General features: G+C 38.1%; 5 protein-coding genes across 5 annotated transcripts in view; 1 reads left to right on the top strand and 4 right to left on the bottom strand.

Annotated features, from left to right (window-relative positions):
• Positions 1–22,598, bottom strand: part of LOC101310880 — a 1,534,871-nt gene that overhangs the window by 1,001,120 nt on the left and 511,153 nt on the right. The gene's annotated exons all lie outside the window — the stretch shown is intronic.
• On the bottom strand, positions 2,710–6,628 carry LOC101300511 (putative ALA-interacting subunit 2-like). The gene is made up of 10 exons (XM_004293514.1): positions 6,460–6,628; positions 5,865–6,027; positions 5,685–5,746; positions 5,528–5,602; positions 5,255–5,371; positions 4,584–4,654; positions 3,986–4,283; positions 3,558–3,847; positions 3,231–3,302; positions 2,710–2,978 (listed from the first exon to the last, which is right to left on the bottom strand). Exons 2-9 carry the CDS (start codon positions 5,944–5,946, stop codon positions 3,293–3,295), a joined length of 1,005 nt encoding a protein of 334 aa, XP_004293562.1. The 5' UTR covers positions 5,947–6,027; positions 6,460–6,628; the 3' UTR covers positions 2,710–2,978; positions 3,231–3,292.
• On the bottom strand, positions 9,594–11,789 carry LOC101302814 (p21-activated protein kinase-interacting protein 1-like). The gene is made up of 3 exons (XM_004293521.1): positions 11,015–11,789; positions 10,586–10,886; positions 9,594–9,889 (listed from the first exon to the last, which is right to left on the bottom strand). The coding sequence occupies exons 1-3, from the start codon at positions 11,669–11,671 to the stop codon at positions 9,816–9,818; spliced, it is 1,032 nt and encodes a 343-aa protein (XP_004293569.1). The 5' UTR covers positions 11,672–11,789; the 3' UTR covers positions 9,594–9,815.
• Positions 12,813–15,088, top strand: LOC101293664. The gene is made up of 3 exons (XM_004293574.1): positions 12,813–13,261; positions 13,824–13,936; positions 14,657–15,088. Exons 1-3 carry the CDS (start codon positions 13,012–13,014, stop codon positions 14,741–14,743), a joined length of 450 nt encoding a protein of 149 aa, XP_004293622.1. The 5' UTR covers positions 12,813–13,011; the 3' UTR covers positions 14,744–15,088.
• On the bottom strand, positions 15,257–19,757 carry LOC101293373 (endoplasmic oxidoreductin-1-like). Its single transcript, XM_004293490.1, has 9 exons — positions 19,460–19,757; positions 19,184–19,315; positions 18,766–19,021; positions 18,541–18,651; positions 18,029–18,147; positions 17,536–17,640; positions 17,194–17,396; positions 16,829–16,952; positions 15,257–16,296 (listed from the first exon to the last, which is right to left on the bottom strand). Exons 1-9 carry the CDS (start codon positions 19,601–19,603, stop codon positions 16,021–16,023), a joined length of 1,470 nt encoding a protein of 489 aa, XP_004293538.1. The 5' UTR covers positions 19,604–19,757; the 3' UTR covers positions 15,257–16,020.

Here is a 22,598-nt window from a genome sequence, read left to right as displayed (position 1 = left end):
AATTTTTTCTAGAAGAGGAATTTTTTCATGATCGCTATTTCCTGGACATTGTAGATGAGCGGTTTTCAACATATGGTTCTTTCATATTTATGTATACAGAGTGAAATTGCCAACTTTAATTTAGAACCATCCTAAGACTTGTTCAAACTATAATATCATCATCATGGCCATTTGACAGCTCCCCCACCTCCTAAATTTCTGTATATCAAAACATTATATATAGGATCCTCGATCTAGTCCTTCTACTCCCACAACCCGTGAGAAAAATCTCTCTTGCTAGCTAGCTCTTCTTATACTTCTCCAAAACCCTAGCTTGTTTTAGTTCTTATATATCAATCCCGACTAGTTTGGTTTCGATCATCAAAGATATCATGGGCTACATCGACGACTACAGCGAAGTTGCACCAACCATGCTCATCTCCCAGTATCAGAGAACTTCGAAATGCCCGACGCTGGAGACAATCGACGAAGAAGGATCATCATCTTCTCAAAATATCACCGTTGAAATTCCAGCAACAACGACGGTCTTGTTTCTCCTTCCAGTCTTCGTTTCTTTTGCTTACTATTATTTCCTGCTGTATACATCTTCTGTTTGAATGAAGAGAAAACTGTACATGTATATAATATAGCTAGCTAGGTACGTAGCTAGTTATTTGTATGCCTTTGTATGTATCGATAAAAATGTTTTAGAGTTTGTAGCTGCCAAATTGATTCCATTGATGGATCATTAACGATGTCAAAATTTATGTTAAATATAATGTCCTTTGAACCGGACCCATATAATTAAGATATATAATATGTTCATTTATTTCACATAGGTGATTTTGATGATACTTAACAATCGGAGTTTAGATAAATCAAGATGTTTAGTCGGAGATGTAAAAAACTACACGGCGCTCTTTTCTTAGAGCATTCATGTGTGTACAGATGTAGAGAGGCCAGAAGATACATTTTGGAAGCCAATTGAACATATCAATTGCTAATAACCTCTCTTCCTTCACCCAAAAAGAAATAACAGAGAAAATTTACCACTCCACGTACTCCTGTCATCTCACATTGCTATGGTTTTAGTGAAGCTAAAGACCTATACACATTATATTACCTTGAGCTCCTGATGTTGTCACCGTCTCCAGTCTTCAAGCTATTTCATGTAGTGCATTCGGATGCACCGTATATACATGTCATAGAAACTCTCTGCATATCATGATGTATATAACCCCAGAGAGGAGCAAAGGAAGAATAGACACCAAGACCCCTTTTGGGAAAACTTCAAAGCCTTCCGACCCTTCTTCAAGAATGGTTTCTAGTGTAGGCAAACTTGAAGCTTTTTTATGAGTTATAATCAGGTCTCTTGGTGCAACCTCTCCCCAGTTTTGCATGCCTTTGAACTCCTTCACCATTTTTCTCCGAGAAGATCAATACAATTGCTTGCTAGTTCCCCCCTTCTTGAGTACTGGATTTTGATCTTTTGAAAAATCTTTGGGAGGGAGATAAGGTTTTTGGAAGGAACTAGCAAAGGATCAATGGTGAGGGTAATGTTGCACAGGGAGACAGTGAATATAAATATATAGGGAGGTCAAAAATGGTTTGGTCCCAAAAATAGGGAAAGGAGGAAAAATGTTGGCAATGCAGACCAATCAATAATGCAAATGTTTGAACATGTCTTGGAACTATATTTTGCATGGAAGTTATTTTTAGTCATAGGTTTCTTGTCCTTGGTTTCTAAATTTTGTTGCTTATTCACTTTGTATCTTGGGGTTTCACCTGAAAATGATACTGATACAATATCAATCAAGATGCCCTGGTGGTGAAATGGGAGACATTACATGGTAGATTGGATTCTACACTTAGTAATTTGCATCCTATGACAGTAAATCCTAGTTTCTGTAACTAATTTAGGAGGCTGGGAACCAATTTCTGTTAAAAATAAATTCTTCAGACAACCAAATCGTTTACATTTCACAACAGAGTTGTACAGGTTCGTATCCATAAGCCTTCTATGGATTTCAGTGTATGTGATTCTTGATTCAACTGATATGCTGGAATCTTGAAGTCCTAAGAGCATTTTCTGACCTAAGAAAATAACAACTTCTAGTGATTACAACAATGTGTAAACTCCCCAGTTCATCAAAATAAGTAAATCTAGAATCTTTCAAAATGAATAGTGGAGAAGCTTAAAATCAGAAAGCTTTGAATTCACCTCACTTGACTACAAAAGTTTCATCTAAAATAAATTTTCATGATATATATATACTTATATCAGCCCCCTTCTATTGAGGGATCCTTATTTTTGGCCACTTTCTAGGGATAGGGCATTACACCACTTCCCAATTGAATTTTTACATCTCCACCGTTCATATCTTAGGTCTATATGAGTAGATCACCTCTAAAAAATTTCATATGATTTGGTGATCGTTAAGGCTTTCAAAAGTTTGATTTAGTTTTAATGATCTTGAACGGTCCAGCTTATGTCAAACTAAAACCGTTGAAGGTCATTAAACTAAATTGAACTTTTGAAAGTCTTAACGATCACCAAATCATATGAAATTTTGTAGAGGTGATCTACTCATATAGACCTAAAATATGAACGGTGGAGATGTAAAATTATAATCGGGAAGTTGGTGTAATGCCATATCCCTATAAATGGCTTAAAATAGGGATCCCTCATTGGAAGGGCCCTGATACTTATATAGTACAAGAATACAGAGAAACATCATTCATTAATTAGTCACCGAAGAAATGCTAATGTTTACCATGTACCTAACTACAGTGGGGCTTGGATGTTGTTTTTCTTCTTCATATTTCACAAAAAGTGATCCCCAGACGTTTTACAGTATATGTGCTATCTCTGTCTGTAGGTTACATAACTTCATCAGTCCACTCGCTCCAGACGTTTTACAGTACATGTACCATCGCCTCTTTAACAAGACATGTTTTGCTGTTCCAAGATGTACAAATAAGATGTATCCCTGTGGTGACTGAAAAGATAACTAAATCAAATACTGCAATAGGAGACAACAGTGAAGTAGTGGAGTTCAATAGAATTAAGATTTGAAATTAATAATGGCGGAAGGTTGATGAAAAGGAATCAACACAAACAATTGAAGCTAATTTTAAGTTTTTAACTATCTGCAGAAGTGCACGTACAGTTTAAGGCATCAACAAATTTGCAATACAAAGAAAAGAACCTAGGCACGTGACTTGCAAAAAGAGTTAAATATGAGACTAACCCAATGAGTCAATCTGACAGCAGCAGCAGGGCAGAGTTGAGAAGGTAATCCATTTGGTGCAATTATAGATTCCTACAGAACACGGGACTTATCAGTGGATTCCAGTAATAAAGTTAGGACTACTTGCAGAGTTGCAGGAACTTTCCAAACAAGGGAAGTTGACAATATTAGGAGGTTTGCACCAGAAAGAGAAAGTTTTTAATATTCAGAGGTAATATGTTTCACTATGATGCTTCATGGGGAAAATTGAATAATCACATGAAAGTAAGCATGCAAATGAGAGGTTGAACTATATATGTGCAATTGTAAGTAGGTGTATGCTAGTACCTGGGATTTTTCATGTGGAGCAGCAAAAAGACAATAGAGATGAATATGGAACTTGAACCAACAGAAGTGCAGGCAAACCCAAGGAAGTTGTTCTTTCCTCCTAACCAGCCTGTTGTTGTAAGAATGAGCGTCTTCTTCCCATCAAAACTATAAGTATTGTAGTTGTTCGTTACATTGACTACTACAACATCATCTGCATTCAAATCCTCTTCAATTCTACCATACAACTTACGGAAACTGGGGAGCGCAGCTGTCCGCATCCATACAATAAGATCTTCTTGATCACTTAGCTAATAAAACAAAGTAGCAATCACCAACAGTTCAAGAAAATTTCAGAGATTAAGAACCATACTTGCACAAATATGGTGGTATCATATAGGAGCAGAGAACAAAATTTCAATAGATTTTTGTACAGTTGTGATACTTACAGGGATCCTTGGGTCTAGCTTTCCACCACCCATCAAGGTGCCGTTCTGAAAATTGAAGGGATATACATTCTTCCCAAACTTATGATCACGGTCACTCTTCCATGCTATGTTCTTCCTGTTGACCTTTAGCTCTGATCTTCTACGGATAAGAGTATATGTATCATTAAACAAACTCCATGCTATCAAACCACAAGGCACAACTGGAAGACCATTGTTGGACTCCTCAGGTTTACAAGAACTCGTGTCATTGTACCCCAATCCATGTAAAAGCTGTTCATCATTTTTACTTTTGACATACCTGAAAATTTGGAACCAACTTCGTTTGAGATAATCTCAGTAAAATCCAAGTTGACTTTTCTTGCACAAGTTCAACAGAAAATGGACCGATTTTTATTAAACATTTTGTGCAACTGAACTTTTACGAGAACTGAAATGGATTAGATAAGAAGAGAAAGGAATTTCAGTTATAATTCTTTGTTATCTCCAAACTCTGGCACCAGATACATTATGACTTTCTCCAGTAAAAATAAAATGACGGGAAAGTCAGAGTCAGTGATGGCTCACCACTACGTAAATAAAGATACAAAAGAAGTCTCACCGTCTGTGGTTCTGATAGTAGTTATCAAGCTGATAGTAGATATTTATTGGAGCTTTCATATGCTTGTAGACCTTCAAAGAGAGATATGTGTAAAATTTAGAGTCAACTTGAGTAAGATCAGGGGGAAAAAGCCTAATGTATGGTAGATATCAGTTGAGAAGTCATTGAGCAAAGCAATGTTCACAAAGTGCATACAGAAACAACCCACACTAATGAAATTTTTGGGTTATAGAAAGCACCCAAACTACATTATAAACTCTAAATCAAGTAAGATACCAGACCTCAAGAAAAAGCTTATAGAATTCATGCAATAACGAAGACTTCAGTAGTTAAAATAAGTAACTTATGTTTTGGTACCATATTACCTTCCCCTCCCAATCAATAACTTTCAAATCCATAAATCGCAAAATTTAGGACAAACTTAAAGATGGAAATGTCAGCTTATCAAGAAATATATTATCAGTTCCTGCAATGCAATCGCTTAGGATGTATGCAATTATCGCATGCATCCTTTGTTGATTTGATTTCTTCATATTCCTACCAACCAGCTCCTCTTCCACAGTGTTACTACTGGCAATATGTAATTTATGCTCTTGCCTCTAGAGCAACAAATCCAACCAGTTGCAAGGAATGTCATACAGAGATCTGAATGACTACAGAGGGAATATTACCTTCAAGTAACGAGAACAGTTTTTGGGAATCGAATTATTTTTTATATATGCCACCTTATTGCTTCTGAATGCTTCTGGCACACAGTCATTATCATATCGGTCCACAATTTCAACAATCTACACATCAAATATCCAACAAATAATTAACCAGAGATTTATGCTTCACTTAAGACATGGGTAGCAAACAAGAACCTATGAATGAACAAGCAAGATTATACAAAGTACAAACTCATGAACTATTACGAATAGAGCTTAGCAGAGAGGAGATTTTACATTCTCAGAGGCATGTAGAGTAATAAGCCCAAGAGGTATGAAAATGACACCCATCAATAAAAATGTAGTAATCACCTGCAGAAGAGATTGTTAATAACTTAATATCACAAAATGCACATATGCCATAAAACAGTTGGTTATAATTCTAATAACTCACCCATGGTGGTGTGAGAATAGGTTTACAAGCAGGGAGACTCTGCTGAGTAAACTGATAGAAAGCTACAAAACCACCACACCATATGAATCAACAAAAGAAAACTCAACTCGAAATGCCTAATTAATTTGAAGGAGAAAACCAAAAGCAATCGAGAACATACTGGAAAGACCACGAACATACCTTTATGTTTTCTGGAATGTCGCGGAACAGATTGAGCAGCACCACTAGATACTTTCAAGACTTTTCCTCCATCCACTTCCATGAAATTCAATCTTCAGCAATTCAACCCGGAAAGTGCCACAACTTTAACCACCTCGAAAAATTCGCAAACCATAAACTTACCCTGTAGACATTTAAATCCATATAAACTCTTCACTCAATATAAACAATATACATTGCAAACTCAACACCTACAGTACCAAGGTTAACTCTCAGAAAACCTAGAAAATAATGGTCTGCAACTTGGTCTATTGTTTTGTTTGATAGTATAACAATCAGATAGTGTCTGATAGATTAAAGTTTCGATTGAATTACAGAAATGTAAACCTAAACCAATTGGGTAGCTGAATCAGCTAAAGGGTTTTACTTTTCTCTGTTTCCCAGAAAGAACCAAACAAAAAGATTTGATCTTTAGCTTTCCTACATTATTAAAGACCAAACACCTGATGGGTTCTGTGGAAGGATCAAATCAGAAACTAAAATTGCAAGAAAGACGAGAAGGGTTGTTGCAGAAAAGAAAGAAGATGGAATTGGGAGAAGGGAGATCTGGAATTACCTGAGAAATGAAGATTGGTATGTGTTAGTGGGAATTGAGAGAAATAGAGAGGGAAGAGATTACTTGGGGCTGACACAAACTCCAATCTGTCTCATCTTTCGTGTTTTTATTCTTAGCTTTCCAGAGAGGGATAGAGCAACTCCTGAGGGAGTAGTATCACATTCCCTCCTTTCTTTCATTTTTTTTTTTTCTTTTCGACAAGCAAACCTTCAATTTTTTTTGTTCTTCCAATGGTGTAATTGTGACAAAATCAAAGTTAAAGGGTTTATTACCTAACTACATTTTGAAAATTTTGTATGTTTTATTGAATTCATATGCTTCATCAAACTTATTTAGATGTCAACCAATACTCGATGCAAGCCAATTTATAAAGTAACGATATTGTCATGACACTAAATTTGAAATATGGACGAAGAAAAGAAAATAACTTCGGAGGTGAAGCAGTTCTTCAATACAGTCGTAACCTTGTCGTGTTTAGTACAACATGTCAATCACGAACAAACAAATTATAAGGACATACATAAAACATTGAGAATATAAGATTTTAAGTAAATTAAAAGAAACGTTCATAACATGGTAGCCACATGTAGAACTTTATTCTCATATCAACGAAACCTTTAAGCAACAACTAAAATGAAACTAAAAGATAAATAAGAATCGATGGATAACGTTGATTGACCTTAAATAACTTGAAACTCAACCTATCTTTGGTAGCACAGGGGGATTAGTCTCTACGTCTAAAAAATAAAAGTCCTAGTGTTTTCATTTTTGCATTCCATGAGTTGATTCAATTCTGAAGCTCTCATCTTGATGTGACCAAAATCCAAATATGATCGTCCAGCCACACGACACTGCTGTCCAACAATGCTTCTCAAACCCCCGTATTTTCCCGCCACCAAAACCAGACGAGTCTTCAGCACACTCTCATCTCTCTTAAACCTCTGCACACACCCCAAAACCCTCCGCCAACTCCACGCAAGGTACATCATCCACGGCCACCACCAAGACCCTTCTCTCTCCTCCCTTCTCATCCACCGCTACGCCGCCCTCGGCCTCCCCTCCCTCTCCAGCCGCGTCTTCAACTCCATCGCCAAACCAACTCCCATCCATTACAATGCAGTCTTAAGAAGCCTAGCTGAATTCGAGAGCACCGTTTCGGTTTACGATGATATGGTGATGAAGGGTATGTACCCAGATGAGGGTACATACCCTTATGTGCTGGGGTCGTGTTCTCGGTTCTCGGATGCGAGAATCGGGGCGAGGGTTCATGGACATGTCGTGAAACTGGGTTTGGACTTGTGTGAAATGGTACGACATGCTTTGGTTGATATGTATAGAAGTTACGGTGAATTTGGGAATGAGGGTAAGGTGTTTGATGAAATACCTATGTGGAGATTTGATTCGGTTAGTTTGGTTAATTGGTTGAGGTCGAGTGTGGATTTGAACTCGTTGCGAGTGGGAAAGGCTGTGCATTGTGTGGCTGTTGTGACCAATTTGTGTGGGGATTTGTCTGTGAATACTGCATTGTTGTCTATGTATGCCAAGTTAGGTGAGCTGGAATGTGCGGAGTTGGTGTTTGATGGAATGCCTGGGAAGGATTGTGTTGTTTGGAATATAATGATATCGGCTTATTCGCGAAATGGGAGACCGAAAGAATCCCTGGAGCTGTTGAGGTTCATGGGAAGATTAGGGGTTAGAGCTGATATGTTCACTGCAATTCCTGCGATTTCTTCAATTGCGAGGTTAAGAGCTATGGAGTTGGGGAGACAAACGCATGCTCATGTGATAAGAAATGGTTTGGATTATCAAGTGTCGGTTCATAACTCTCTTATTGACATGTACTGTGAATGCAATCGTCTAAGTTCTGCAAGAAGAATTTTTGACATGGTGAGGGACAAGACTGTGGTTTCATGGAGTGCGATGATCAAAGGATATGTGACTCATGATCAGTCTCTTGATGCTCTTGCTCTCTTTTCGGAGATGAAATGTGATGGAGTTGGAGTTGATTTTATTACAGTCATCAACATCTTGCCTGCTTGTGTGAATCTTGGAGCACTGGAGAATGTAAAATACTTTCATGGCTACTCGATGAAACTTAGCCTGAACTCGCTTTCATCTGTTAATACAGCATTTCTAGTCAGCTATGCAAAATGTGGATGCATAGAGATGGCCCGGAAGCTTTTTGATGAAGAGAACATCAATGAAAAAGATGTGATCACATGGAACTCTATGGTTGGAGCTTATGCAAAACATGGAGACTGGTATAGGTCTTTCGAGTTGTACAACCAAATGAAGGAATTGAGCATCAAACCAGACCAAGTAACCTTTCTAGGACTACTGACGGCTTGTGTAAATGCTGGTCTTGTTCAAGAAGGGAAGAAGTGTTTCAAGGAGATGATTGATATATATGGTTACAAACCGAGCCAGGAACACTATGCTTGTATGGCGGATCTACTAGGGCGTGCCGGGCAAGTCAATGAAGCAAGTGAACTGATAAAGTCTATGCCTTTCAAACCCGATGCTCGGGTTTGGGGCCCTTTGTTGAGTGCTTGTAAGCTGCATTCAGACACAGGAGTTGCAGACTTTGCTGCCGAGAAGCTTATAACTATAGAACCAAACAATGCTGGAAATCTTATATTGCTTGCCAATATAAAGGCTGCAGCTGGGAAGTGGGATGAAGTTGCTAAGATCAGGAGATCGCTTAGGGATATGGGACTGAAGAAAACCCCAGGCTGTAGCTGGGTGGAGATAAACGGGCGTCGACATGAGTTCCGAGTAGCAGATCGATCTCATGCAACATCAGATGGAATATATGCCATGTTGAGAAACCTGGAGTTGGAAAGCAAGGAAGCAAATATACAGATACATGTATAGGTTTACCTCCATAAATGCTCATTTTGTTCATTTGAGGAGCTTTTTAGGCATCAATTTTAAAACGAACTATTCTGAATTATGTTATCCAGTGTAAATGGAACTTCAAGGGCACATATTTCGTTTGCCTAGCTTGTTTCCGTGGAGAAACTACTCTAGTAGTCTAAACTCTTGCGTATCTTTGAGGGTGAGGGAGATCACATTCACAGAACCGAACCTCATACCAGACATTCTAAAAAGAAGCTTGAGAAAGACATTGATAGTTTGATACTAGCAAATAAATACTTTTAACATTGATACTGATACTGATACAAACAAGTTCCAGGACAAAATTGATATGTTGGCACAACACAGCCCCTTCAGGTAACAAATCTCAAGTTTAAGGTTTATCAGCTATGCCAAGAACCACATAGGCACACACAAATAACGCCTCTACATATCCTCAAGCCATTTCCAATGGTTAGCTGTATGATATGATATTGAACTTATTCGCCATCTTTTGCTGCATCATGCTTCAATTTTTTCTTCACTCTTTTCTCAACCTGTGGCTGTTTGAAAGCTGCATTGGGAGAAAAAAAATAGAATAATAAGAATCAAAATGGACAAATAAGAAAACAACAAGAACAATAAAAAGTCCAATATCCATAAATCTCATTGCAGCATCTATATAGGTGCATTCGGATATCAAGACTAGTACTAAACTCACCACATCTTAGCACAACATCAGATATTGCTGTTCTAAAAGATAACACCAATTTTTCTTTCACACCCTGTACTTCCTTGGCTAGTGTCCTTACAATAGATGGATTATTGCAGATACTATGGCTAGTCTTAAGGCTGTGTGTAAAGTAAGATCATAAATGATGTGTTCACGAGAGTCCATACTAAGTTATAGTGAGATCCTTCCAATAACATCAACCAACCCATAAAATTCAAAGGCACAACAGTTTCTTCCAGAATTCCCACATTCTGTAGTTCTAGACCATATTTACTATCAATTTCCAGAGTAATTCAGTCATGCTAGCAATCATACCATCAAAGCCTGTAGTTGTAGCAACAACGGAGAAAATGAATCTCTAGCACAAGACATTTAGAAATCATCACAAGGAGTTAAACTACCATCTAAACAATAAAAAAAACAAGCTACCACATACAATCAAAGAGAGATAGTCTGGAAACAAACAATATATTACTCGGCAAATAGAAGAGTAGCTGATGTGACAATAAGGATATGAGAGAGAACCACAAATCTTACATTTCATAGCTGATCCGGCCAGACAAGTAAGCCTTGACTTCGTATTAGCCTCAGCTAATGGATTTGGCTTGTTATCCTTAACAGCCATGCGAACATCCCAAACTCGTATAACCCCATCCGACGACCCAGATGCCACAATATACGGATCCTCATTGGCTACATCACCGGAACTGCTTTTCATTACCACAATCCCTTTCACACGGGTCGAATGTGCATCCTCAATACGATATGCAACTTTCCCAGTGTTTGTGTCCCAAGCCGTAATACCCCGGTCCTCACCACCAGTAAACAGAAGTCCATTCTGTCAAAAATCAAACTTTGAACATCAGAACTACACACCGAACACTCAAAACTAAACCATTTTTGTTCAATAGAAATACCACACATTCACTCAATAAGCAAAATCTAAACTGACAACCAAACACTAACCTCACCGGGCTCAGCGCAAAGAACCCGCTTCAGATTCTCCATTTCGCAAACCAATTTGGCATCCTCAGCCTCATGAACAGTCACTTTCTCCTCGGTAGCCAAATAGAACTTATCTCCGTCACCATTGAAGTCCACCAAGCTAGCCTCCATCCCCAACCTGCAATAAAAGCTCCTCCTCCCCCTCACCAAGTTAATCATCGCCAAGCACTCATCTTTCCCCACAGTCAAAGCCAGCTTCCCGGAGGGGTGCAACGACAAGTCGTTTATGGCCTTCCTATGCGGCTTGAGGCTCTTGAGGAGGACGAAGGGGTCGGCCTCATAGATGCAGAAGGAGCCTTCGGCGTCGCCGGAGACGAGGTTGAGGGGGACGGAGAGGTCGGGGCGGGTGAAGAAGGAGAGGGAGGTGACGGTGGCGGCGTGGTCGTTGAGGGAGCCGACGGAGGTGGCGTGGGAGAGGTCGTAGAGCTGGATGGTGTCGTCGGAGCCTCCGGAGGCGGCGGCGGATCCGGCGGCGGCAAGGGAGGTGATGGCAGAGAGGTGGGAGGGGTAGGAGAAGAGAGGGGTTAGGGTTAGGGTTTTGGAATTAGGGTCTGTGTTGAGGGGTTTGAGCTTGAAGCCCCATAGGAATTTCTCGTAGGAGCCGGCGATTAGACTCATGGTGGTGGCTGCTGTGATACCACTTCTCAGGGTTTATGGTCCAAAGGTTGAAGACGAAGGGTTTTACATACAGAGGAGGACTTTAATGACCAAAATGCCTCTTTATTTTTTTATCAAATCACCTAAAAAGAGACTTATGTCACTAAATCAAATGTTGAGTTTGTTTATTTCTAAAATATATTTTTCATAAAATAGATAATCAGTTATAGGCTCAAGCCCTATCCTACACAATACGCAACGAAACTTCGCTCTTTTAGACCGACTGACAATCGATCAGTCATGTTTGTATGGTCACTGATTGATTGAGAAATTTATGCTCAACTATTTTTAGATGTAAATCTAATCTAATGTTGTTTTGTTTTTAAACTTAATGTAAATTTAAAGGGTGGTTAAACAAAGTTTATTTGTTCAGTTGGTGACCATATGAACGACGCTAAGGGCGGTAATTAAACAACTAAACTTGAATAATTCTCTCTATTCTTACACTTATATCTAATGATGGATGAACACTGTTTTCTCGCTCAATTGATGACTAGGTGAACATTTTTGTTTATATTGGTAAACTATGTTTAAGATGAGATATCTGATAAAACTATTCGTAATTGACGTGTGAATGCATAAAGACTCGTTTAATTATTCTATGATTTGCATATCAATTTTTGGATACGCAATAAGTTCGTGCATCACATTTATGTTAAACGTAAACTGTTTTAGTAATTTACAATATATTTTTAAAAAGAAAATACTTTTAAATCTATTTCACATACTAATAGTTTAAATTATAAAAATAGCGTCCTCTCAAAAAAAAATTATAAAAATAGCGAACATCGATATTTGAAAACTTCATGTATATTTTTTTATAATAATCTGTTGTTTATACCGACCATCAAATATTAGATGACACAATTTGTTCTGTCGTGAATTACACCGTTTACTGTTTAGACATATAAAGAGTCAAAACGTTAGATGATTTGTAAATTATGATATTTTTGTTACAAAAATATATCCTGCATTTTATTAGATGTATGCAGGGTAGTAGTGGACTCAGAAATTATAAATAAATAATAAAAGAAAAACGGATAATTTTTCTGTTTATTTTATGATTTGGGAGGGTATCAGTCTGTAATCTCTGTATCGATCAGAAAGTAATAGCATAGGCATAATCTGGTAAAAGTGGTAACGAACCAAAGCATGGTCCATAAAAGAGAGATAAGCAGAAGAATACCCATAAAGACCCAATACCCTCCTCACTCATCTCCATTCTTGTCGTTTCATTCATCCTCCTAACTTGTAAAAACCTTATAAGCTAGTTTACACCAACACTCTTCTTGTTTGCCCAAATGGACCAACCACAACAAAACTTGGCTCAACACCATCAAGAAGAAGAAGAAGAAGAAGAATCATCCCAACAAGAGGAACAAGAAGAAGAAGAAGAAGACGAAGAAGAAGAAGGAGAAGGAGAATCTGAACCAGAAGCAGAAGCAGACACAGATCAAGAAGAAGAAGAAGCTCTTCCTTCTGATGAGCCACCACCCTCCACTCAAACCGATGATCCTCCCGTTCCTGATCCCCCATTCGATCCCAGCCGAAGTAACTCTCTCTCTCTCATTTACGACTTTGACTGTGTTTTGGTTTCTGGGTTTGTTGAAAGATGTGAAATTTTTCACAATTGAGATAGGATTTGGGGTCTGATGTCTTGTGGGTGTATGAAGGACTTAGACTTTCTATAGGAGATTTATCACATTGTGAAAATTTAATGGTTAAAAAGATAAATGAGACTTGGGATAAGGTGAATCATTGTATCTTCTCCTTTCGAATTTTGTCTTAGGCTCTAGATTGCATTCATCATAATCTAAATAGCATTGTGGCTAAAGGTAATGTCTATGTGGGATAGGAAGCAGAAGATGGACATCTTTTTGTTTACATTAACTGATTTTAAATTTTATGGCTACATCTATATCACTGTAGTTTGACTCAGAGATATAATTGGGTTTGATATAAAGGATGGAACACGCGGTATGCAGACTGACTTGAAACTTTAGTCTTCAAACCCAATTAATGATATTTCCCAGTAACTACTTCAGAAAAGATTTTGTGCGACATATAATGAACCTTTTCATGACTCTAACCTTTGTCTGTTTTTTCTTTGAAGTGATTGGCATTATTAGAAGAAAATCCTTGATCAAAGAGTTAGCTGCTATGTACCATGCCGAGTGCCTTTCATACTGTCAAGAGCTTTTGGAGCTTCAACGAAAAGGGGATGAGGTCAGATGCCATGCTCTCATACTTGTTTCTATGTTTCCTTTGCTTAATATTACTCATCTGATAAAGATTTATGCTTGATCACACTTTATACTTGCTTTAACTCCTGATCAGGTGATCTGTATCGTTCACTAAGTTTGGTTTCTGTAGAATGGTAATAAAGCAAAGTAAAGCTGGTTCTACTGTCAGTTTATTTCCATTCTGGACTTGAAGGTGGGGATGAAAGTGATTCCCCACCTTGCTTAGGACACATAGTCCCAACATTAGGCCTGCTTTCTCCATGAAGATGGAGAAGGTGAGCAGTCTAAGAGCTGAGAATTAGATATGATGAGGGAGAAGATTTGGTGTTCCTAAATCTCACATATTGTAAGCACTTTTTTGTATATTTTGTAAGCTAGCTAGTAGCACTCAACCCTAGCAATACAGGTTTTCTGTCAGATGTTTGCTCTGAGCTAATTATTGACTGTTGATCATTTGTTTGTTCTTTCTGGCAAGTTATTTGTGTTATGCGTTTCATTCAGATCTTCAATTCAGTGCTGGGTATTAGAGTTGAAATTAATTTAATGGCCCCCTATTTAGTTTATTGCCACACAGAAATTTTGCATTGGTGTATGTTGTCATCAAAGATTTTGCTGCTGTATATCTTGATTGTTGTTTACACTTTACGAATGATGATTTGCCATTGATGATTCTCACTGTTATTGAATTTTAACATGCTTGCAGCCACTAGTTGACTTGAAACATCCAGAGGATTTGAAGAAGGATGCAATCCGGCCCCCAAAGCGCCTAAAGAAGACAGCTAGACACTAGTCTGATATCGGTCTTTGCAGCTTACTCTCTTGAATCTGCATAGCAAATTTCATGTGGTTCCGTACTAAAGTTTGTCTGGGCAACATTGGGATAGAAAAACCTTCATCTTGTTAACTACAGTATGTGAATGTATTTTAAGTAAAATTTTAAAACGGTGCAAGTACCCTGCATTGTGGATGAAGAACTAGCGTTGTGTAAAAAGTTTGGTATGCCACAAGGGAGCTTTCTTTTTGAGTAGTCATGTATGTTCGATTCACTTCAGGAATTGAAATTACATGTCTGCAATTGTTGTGATGCCGTGTGATTGTTGATGATTTTGTATTAGCACACAGCAGTTTGCGGTTTGATCAGTAAGCACTGGGGTTCAAATAGTTTACTTTTCTTTTGGAGAGAAATGAATTTTTCATTAATACGAACTCAAATTACAAACCTGCAAATGCAAGGTCAAAAAAATTAATAACGAAGAGCACATGAATCTCTAACTCGATTAAAATAAAATTAAAATAAAGGAAACCACCAGCTAACTAAACTATGGATCAAAGGTTTTATATCCGAGAGCATAAATACAACAATACTAACAAATTTACCACACACCACCCATGCACGCTAACATTGCCGTCGCTATCACCATCAGCGGCTGTGAGTAAACGAGGAGTGCTAAATCGAAGCGTTGCCCGAAAACCTGATATCTACCAATTCCCCGTGCACAAATCATATAGAAACCCATAACCAAGAGGGAAAACTTCCTCAAAACAACACCATACAATCCACCAAATCCATAGGAAAAACTTCCTCACTGGCTCAGTTTTTCTGACTAAATAGTGTTTGCAGGTTTAAGGCAAAAACTTTTGAACACATCTAAACAGTGAAACCAAATCCAGCTGGTGCTTGGCTTCTTGATCACATTGTAAACTTTATAACAAGGTTTCCCGTTGATCTCACATTAAGAAAATGGAGAACGTTGAATCTGACTTGTACAAACCCATAGTATTGAATTCCTCAGGCACCAACATTGACTCTCATTTTCAGAAAACACGACAGATTAAATAGTTTTAATGTAGATGAAATGAAAAAGCTAAATGCTGGTTACATTTCAAAATTTCAATACACTGTTCACATATTTGAGGTGTTCTACACTGTTCACATATTTGAGGTGTTCTGTATCTTTTCATTCTACTCGTAACATGCCTAAGTCTCTTCATAGGGTAAGTCAATCTATTCTCATATTTGGTGATGTTTTGAGGTATCACCAGGCATAGTGTTTCTCCTTACCTGCATTATCCGTTTATTGATGCCCATATCCTCTGCAACGGGCAACTTGGAGGAGGCGTGTCAGATATTGATTTCCACATCCTCTGCAACGGGCAATTTGGAGCAGGTCTATTAAAAAATGATGCCCACATCCTTTGCAACGGGCAATTTGGGAAAGTGGGTGTAGAAACCTGCGCTTCTATTTCAGCTGAGGGTCCCATTTCATGAACAAACTTGACAGATTCAGAGAGTCGATTGAGCAGGTTCATCAAGGCAATCACTTCATTTCGTTGCAACTGCAGCTGAAAGCCAATACAAATAGACTTCAGTCGAAAAGTTGAAATAGTATGTTGGAACCCTCGAGTAATCACATATCACTAGTAAAACATTGATGAGCAATGCATTAGTTGGCACAAAAAAGTAAGCACAAGAACATTCTTCATGCCACAACTCGTGAGAATTTCCATGGAGCATTGATACATGGAAGCATGAATTACTATATAAGAGTTCCATTACTAGTGATGAGAAGCTTGTACAGGCCAACGCATTTTATTGAAGTAGGAAAGGGGGAAATGATGTTTACATGGCTTGCTGATTGTTCCATCACTAGGGTAGAGCCATATAAGATAATTCAAAAGGAAACCAATGTAGTTTCACGATGTATAACAATTGTTTCAAATTTGGGATAGCTACTTTTTGCTTTTTTTAAAAAGGTTATGCAGATGGCTTGCTTATAAATCACAGGTCAAACTCTCTAGGCGGCTCAGAAGCACAAAGAATGTTTCTTAGAGTAAGTGCTGTATAGGTGTGAAATAGCTTAAATGAAATGCTTACATTCTGACGAGTGTTTGGCTGACCATCAACAGAGAAGAGGATCTCAAGTGCAGTGCCGAGACCAAGAACCTGAAGCTTCCCCCACAGCCGACATTTCTCACATCCGACACAATCCATCAATGTACTGCAATAACAATACAAATTCTTAAATAAATACAGAAAGAAACTATGAATGAAGGTCTTTGTTTAGCAGCATCTGCAGAAATGAGTAGTCTGCAATCTAATGAGAGACGGAACTAAGACTGAAGCACAGAATTAACTTTGAGAGTCATACCAATATATTATAAGATAATACCCAAAAAGCTTTTAGAGAATCCTAGATTATAAACTACTAAAACTAGCAAAACTGGGGTTCCCAGAAGTACCTAATGTTTCTGAACTGTTTCTGTATTTTCTGCTTAAGTTCAGGACCACTTTGGCCTTTCCACAATTTAGCTTCATCAAATGGGATTGGGCATGCAGCTTGTAATTGGGGATTGTAGAGTAGCTGTTTTATCAGGGACTGCGTCTTCAGATCTTCAGTAACATCACCGGTGTCATATTCAGCATGTTCCAAATAATCTGCAGCCTATATACATTTGAGCATGCTCGAATTAATATCCAAGCAAGATGAGCAATATCATGAAGTTATACTTATTCCCTAAAATGTAAACTATTGTCAGTAAGTTCAGTATGCCTAACATAATGTAATTCATGCTTAGACTCACCTTTGTCACAGCTCGAAGAACGAAGAGATATGTGAAGTACAAGTTTCTGACACGATCAGGGTATCTCAGGACCCGATCGTACATTAATGAGAGATTTTGACCCCACTGAAATTAAATATAAAAGAAAAAATGTGTCAGAGCAGATCTTTAATTACATCGATTGCACATAATTGTAAGTCTTGTGTAAGATAATAGTGGTGCATGATGAAACAAAATTAATGTCATTTATTGAAGTAACTCTTTGCTAAGATTTGGGCGATGATGGTTAGGAACCTGATCTATTTACAGTAGGAAGAGCGTCTTAGCAATGTCTTTGGCCCTCACTATAGTAACCCTCTTCTTCTTTTTTAATTCTTTTTCCTGATTTTTTAGTTATAGTAGCCTCTTTACAATAGCAAGTCACATGTGATGACAAAATTTTAGAAGCACATAACTTTCCAACCCTGCAAACTGTACAGAACTATAAAATGGAATGATGAATCAGAATTTGTACCGTCTGTGTAGTTTCATCCAGTAAATAATCTGAAGCTATGTGGACTGAAATTGATGAGTGAAGACCAGATATCAACTTGTACAGAATTCTTTCCTCATAGCATAACTCTTCAGATGGATCTGTAGAAGACGTGAAATATGAACAAATATTCTTGCAATAAAAACTAGTAATTTACTGGCATCTTGCAATGCATACAGTGAAATGTAACTGTAACTTCCCCAAACGTTAATGATATCTCTACAAAAGTGAAATATTTCTCAAATGAGGATTCGTTGACTTTTTAAGTTCAGTTTTAGCCCACTAGATTATTTAGTAAAAACATGAACGAATTTTGACTAGGAAATATGAAACTTGGAACATGACAAATGATTCTGCTCCCTACTTAAAAAAAGATAATTATATATTAAATAAAAAAACATAACCAAGTACTGCAACTATCACTACCTTAAACGAGTAACTTACACAACCATACATTGTCACTACCTAAGGGAGAGGAGGGGGGAGAAACTTACACTTCGGGCAGTTCTCTGCGTAGACGGCATCCCATATCCTTCTAGCGGAAGGACCAGTGTAGCCAGTGTATCGCTCAGGATTTAGTTGAAGATTCACATATGTCATCTCAGCTGCATGTAAGTCCGTTATCAATTTATGCGGTTCAACAAACTATTTTATATCATCAAAATAAGTCAATTAGAAATAGAACGGTTGAGTTGAGCAGGAAAAGCAAGGACACACACCATTGTCAGTCTCATCGTCATTTGTCCAGGGATTGTCTATTTCCGTCCAGCCTCTGAAAGCTTTTCTATCTAGTGTACGGTCAACAGCAGCCTCAGGCTTTCCTTCTTGACACATAAGATTATCCAACGGAAGGCCATGGTTGGGTTTCTTAAACGATTCCGGGAATTCATTATCTGGACATTCACACACACTGCAATCTCTCAGTCGACACATACCATCATCAGGCCAGAAAGGACAGTCGCACCACAACTTAACCTAACACAAATCATTTCGAAAAAAACAAATTCACCACATTCAGCAATGGCACATAACATCAAAATGCAGATGCATTGAAATATCAGTTATCCAAACAGATTCCTCTCCTGACTAGTTAAACCCAAGCATTCAAATCCAGCCTATTCATACAAATAATCTCACCTTGAAATACCGAAAAAACGGAGTTTTAACAAGCTCTTGTAGCGAGGGGTTCAGAACATCCTTGTTAAGCCGGTCCACTGTCTCATAATCACAACAACAATCCTCCACCATCCCACTATACTTATTGCCACCCTACACACACAAACATTATAACACCACCATAAGAAATAAAGATCAAAACTTTACCAGAACCCAACTCCCATATTACACAATGCATTGACCAAAACCCAATTCTGACCAAAACCCAATTCAACAATGCAACAAAAGAAACCATACCTGAGTACAATTACAGGGCTTATTAGAGGAACCAAAGAGACCAATCTTGGGTGCTGCAGAGCTGAAAGCCACAGCAACCAATACAGCGATCAAAGCTCCCACAACCCAACCCCATCGCTTTCCTTTGCTCTTCTCCCCCACCATCAAAAACCCTTGAATCTTTTATCTAAGAAAATGAAAAGGCAAATCTTTTCTGGGTTCTGGGATCTGTGTGTTTTGGTAGTAAGAAGAAGATGGGGGTGTGTTTATAAAGAAGGTAAATTCAAAGTCATCAAGGAGGTAATTAAAGGGGTAAAGGCGTTAGTTTTGTCTGATGGTATTGTACTATTGTTGGGTTTTGCTTAATGGGATTGAGAATGGAGTTGGTGACGTTACAACACCAATGGGCAGAGGGCAGCTGGGAAAAATGTCCGACTATAAATCAGCGGCGAACTATGGGCAGGTGGGAAATGTCCGGGAAATTTAAGGCGGCATTAGTCAATGGGCTGGGTTGTTTTGGGTCTAGAAGGGCCAAAACTGTCATACATTAGACAACACACTATTTTTCTTGGTTTATTACCGACATCACGAAGATTTTAACCTAAAGCGTCGTTTGGTTCGTATAATAATCTCGTTTAGCTTGGACGGCAAGTAACGTACATACTTCAATATTAGTCTGGTCTTTTTTTTCCTGTACGTTGTCCGTCTTTCTTTTTCTCAAGACGCACCTTTGCTCTTTAAATATCAGGTGTTATTGATCAAATCAACACGAACATATAACAAAGCCTTTTACACCTTGATAGTGAGCTAGAATCGATGGCAAAAGGAGCTCGATGTTAACTAGTGATGAATTGGTACTTCACTGATCAACTGAAAACATGTGCCTATAAAAGCAGGGACTTCAATTGAATATTAATTCAATCGCTCTATTTGTAACAAGCTAGAGTTGGGGAGGTTATTTTTAATGAAAACTAAGCTTATGCTTAGAACAAATGCAGCCAAAAGGACCAATTTTCAACTCTAGTTAATATACTATTCATCCAAGTCACTCATTGGTCATTTGTTTGACAATACAACAACGATCGATCATAAGATCAATTATTATTCATATTTTATATGGACCATCAGATCTTGATCTGAACGACCCATATTAAAGAGTCATTTGAAAAAAGCTGTCAGCCCCATATGCATGTCCACTCCCCATGTGTAATTTGGTCTCACGTGGGTCCCGTGGAGAAATTGGTCCTAATGAGAGATAGGTTAATCCTTAACCCAGACCATAGTCCATCAAAGTAGGTCCCGCATAAGGCCCAGCATCAACCCAATCCAATTTTTTGTTGCTGGATGCAGTTTTTTGTCCAACCTCTCAGTCCAACCCACGTAAATGGTCATTTGCAGCATTTGCTCTTATAGATATATAGTCTAAGATGGGTTAACGTTCAAACTTTGATAAACAGATGCTATCTATTTATTTCTTTATTTTATAATATAAACTTTAACACTCAAAACCTTCACCGATTAATCTCACGTGCATCGAACAAATATGAGATGCATCCTCAATTCTTGGCCTAAAATTCCATGGGTTGCAACATTTTCTCATACGGATTGCGATCCTATAAGGACAAGCTAATCAAACACGGACCTCCATTTTAATCGGACTTTCCATTTTGTTCTTCGATCAACCTGCAATTAAATATAAAGATCATATATCTAGAAGGATAGATGCTCTTAATCAATAATCACTAAACTCATAGATCGATATTCGTACTTACGAACGAATAAAATACAATTATAATCAAATTAACACCAAATTAACGAGGAGTGAGTACGTAAAAGAATAAGTACCGCTCTTGATTTGTCTTGTAACAATATGCACATGTGCTATATATGTACCCAAAAAACTTCTTTTATATTGCATATAGTCATGACAATACCATACAAAATGTAAGTAACTATATATACAAATCACTCGTATATATTTACATGCATGATGAAGACAGACACAATATTGTCACATACAAATGGAAGTGATCGAAAATCAATCAGAAAGAAAAGAATCGAACTTTAGCACAAATTGAGATCAAAGAGTAAACGACCTCATCCTTGAGAACCATTTCTATTAGCTTCATGCTGCCGAATTATTCAATGTACCCCTCACATTGCCCACCACGGAAGCAAAAAACTGCAAAATAGGCCTTAAGCAAGCTTGTATAGGGCTCCTAACATATGCATCCCATCCCGAACTCAAACACACGCAATGCCCCCCCAAGAGCCTCCCCCAGAAGCTCACTAAGATGCTTTGATTTCGGGTGCAGGCCAGTATCGCAGCGGACTGCACATACGCAGAGGCTGCGCGCTTCACCAACTGGTTTCGGATAGTAATGTTGGAGGGGTCGAACTCATAGTTCCATGGTTCGTCTGAAACTGCCGTGCTGCTTTGTGGTGAGTGCAATATGATGTCCTTCAAGCTCGTATATCGGAAATGTGGATCATCAATGTCGTCCAATCTGCTACTTGTAGATGAATTTCTACGTATGATAATTGTTGGTAGGCTTATGGTGTGAAGTTCGGTGTCCATCATGATTTGTTGGGAGTAAAAATGAACATTTTGGATATAAGGAATTACGTTTGTATATATATTGAAGGAATTTTTGGTTTGATGTTTAGCTGGATTGTGAAAGAGGAAAAACCATGAAAACGGGTTTTGCAGGCATCAATTTGTCTTTGCAAGTGAGACAGTTATGTATTTTTGTTCGTTGGTTCCAACTTGAGAGGGAGAGAAAGTTCTAAATTGGTTGGTGGGTTCAATTAGCTAGAGCTGCGGTTTATAAGGGCTTCCTTTGATATAGGACTGTTTATCAGGATCATGCTATAATATAACATTTGGTTTTAAAACTTACATGTGGATGGTGATTTGTTCTAGATTGTGTGCTAAAAATATGATGTTATGATCATCTTTTGCTAAAGATATATACTCTCTAATTGGAACTAATACTTGTGCGTATATATGTACCTACCATGATCGAGGTTCACAAGAAGCTAGGGTTTTCCCAAGTGAAGGTAATCTCCCTCTCTTCCATTTATATATGTTCATCCATTACTGATTTTGTCTCTGCAGATGTCGATCTTCTTCTTTCTCTGAAGGTTGTATGAGAATCAA

The sequence above is a fragment of the Fragaria vesca genome, linkage group LG3, assembly GCF_000184155.1.
Source record: "Fragaria vesca subsp. vesca linkage group LG3, FraVesHawaii_1.0, whole genome shotgun sequence".
NCBI lineage: Eukaryota > Viridiplantae > Streptophyta > Magnoliopsida > Rosales > Rosaceae > Fragaria > Fragaria vesca.
This window is presented reverse-complemented; position numbering and strand designations above follow the sequence as displayed.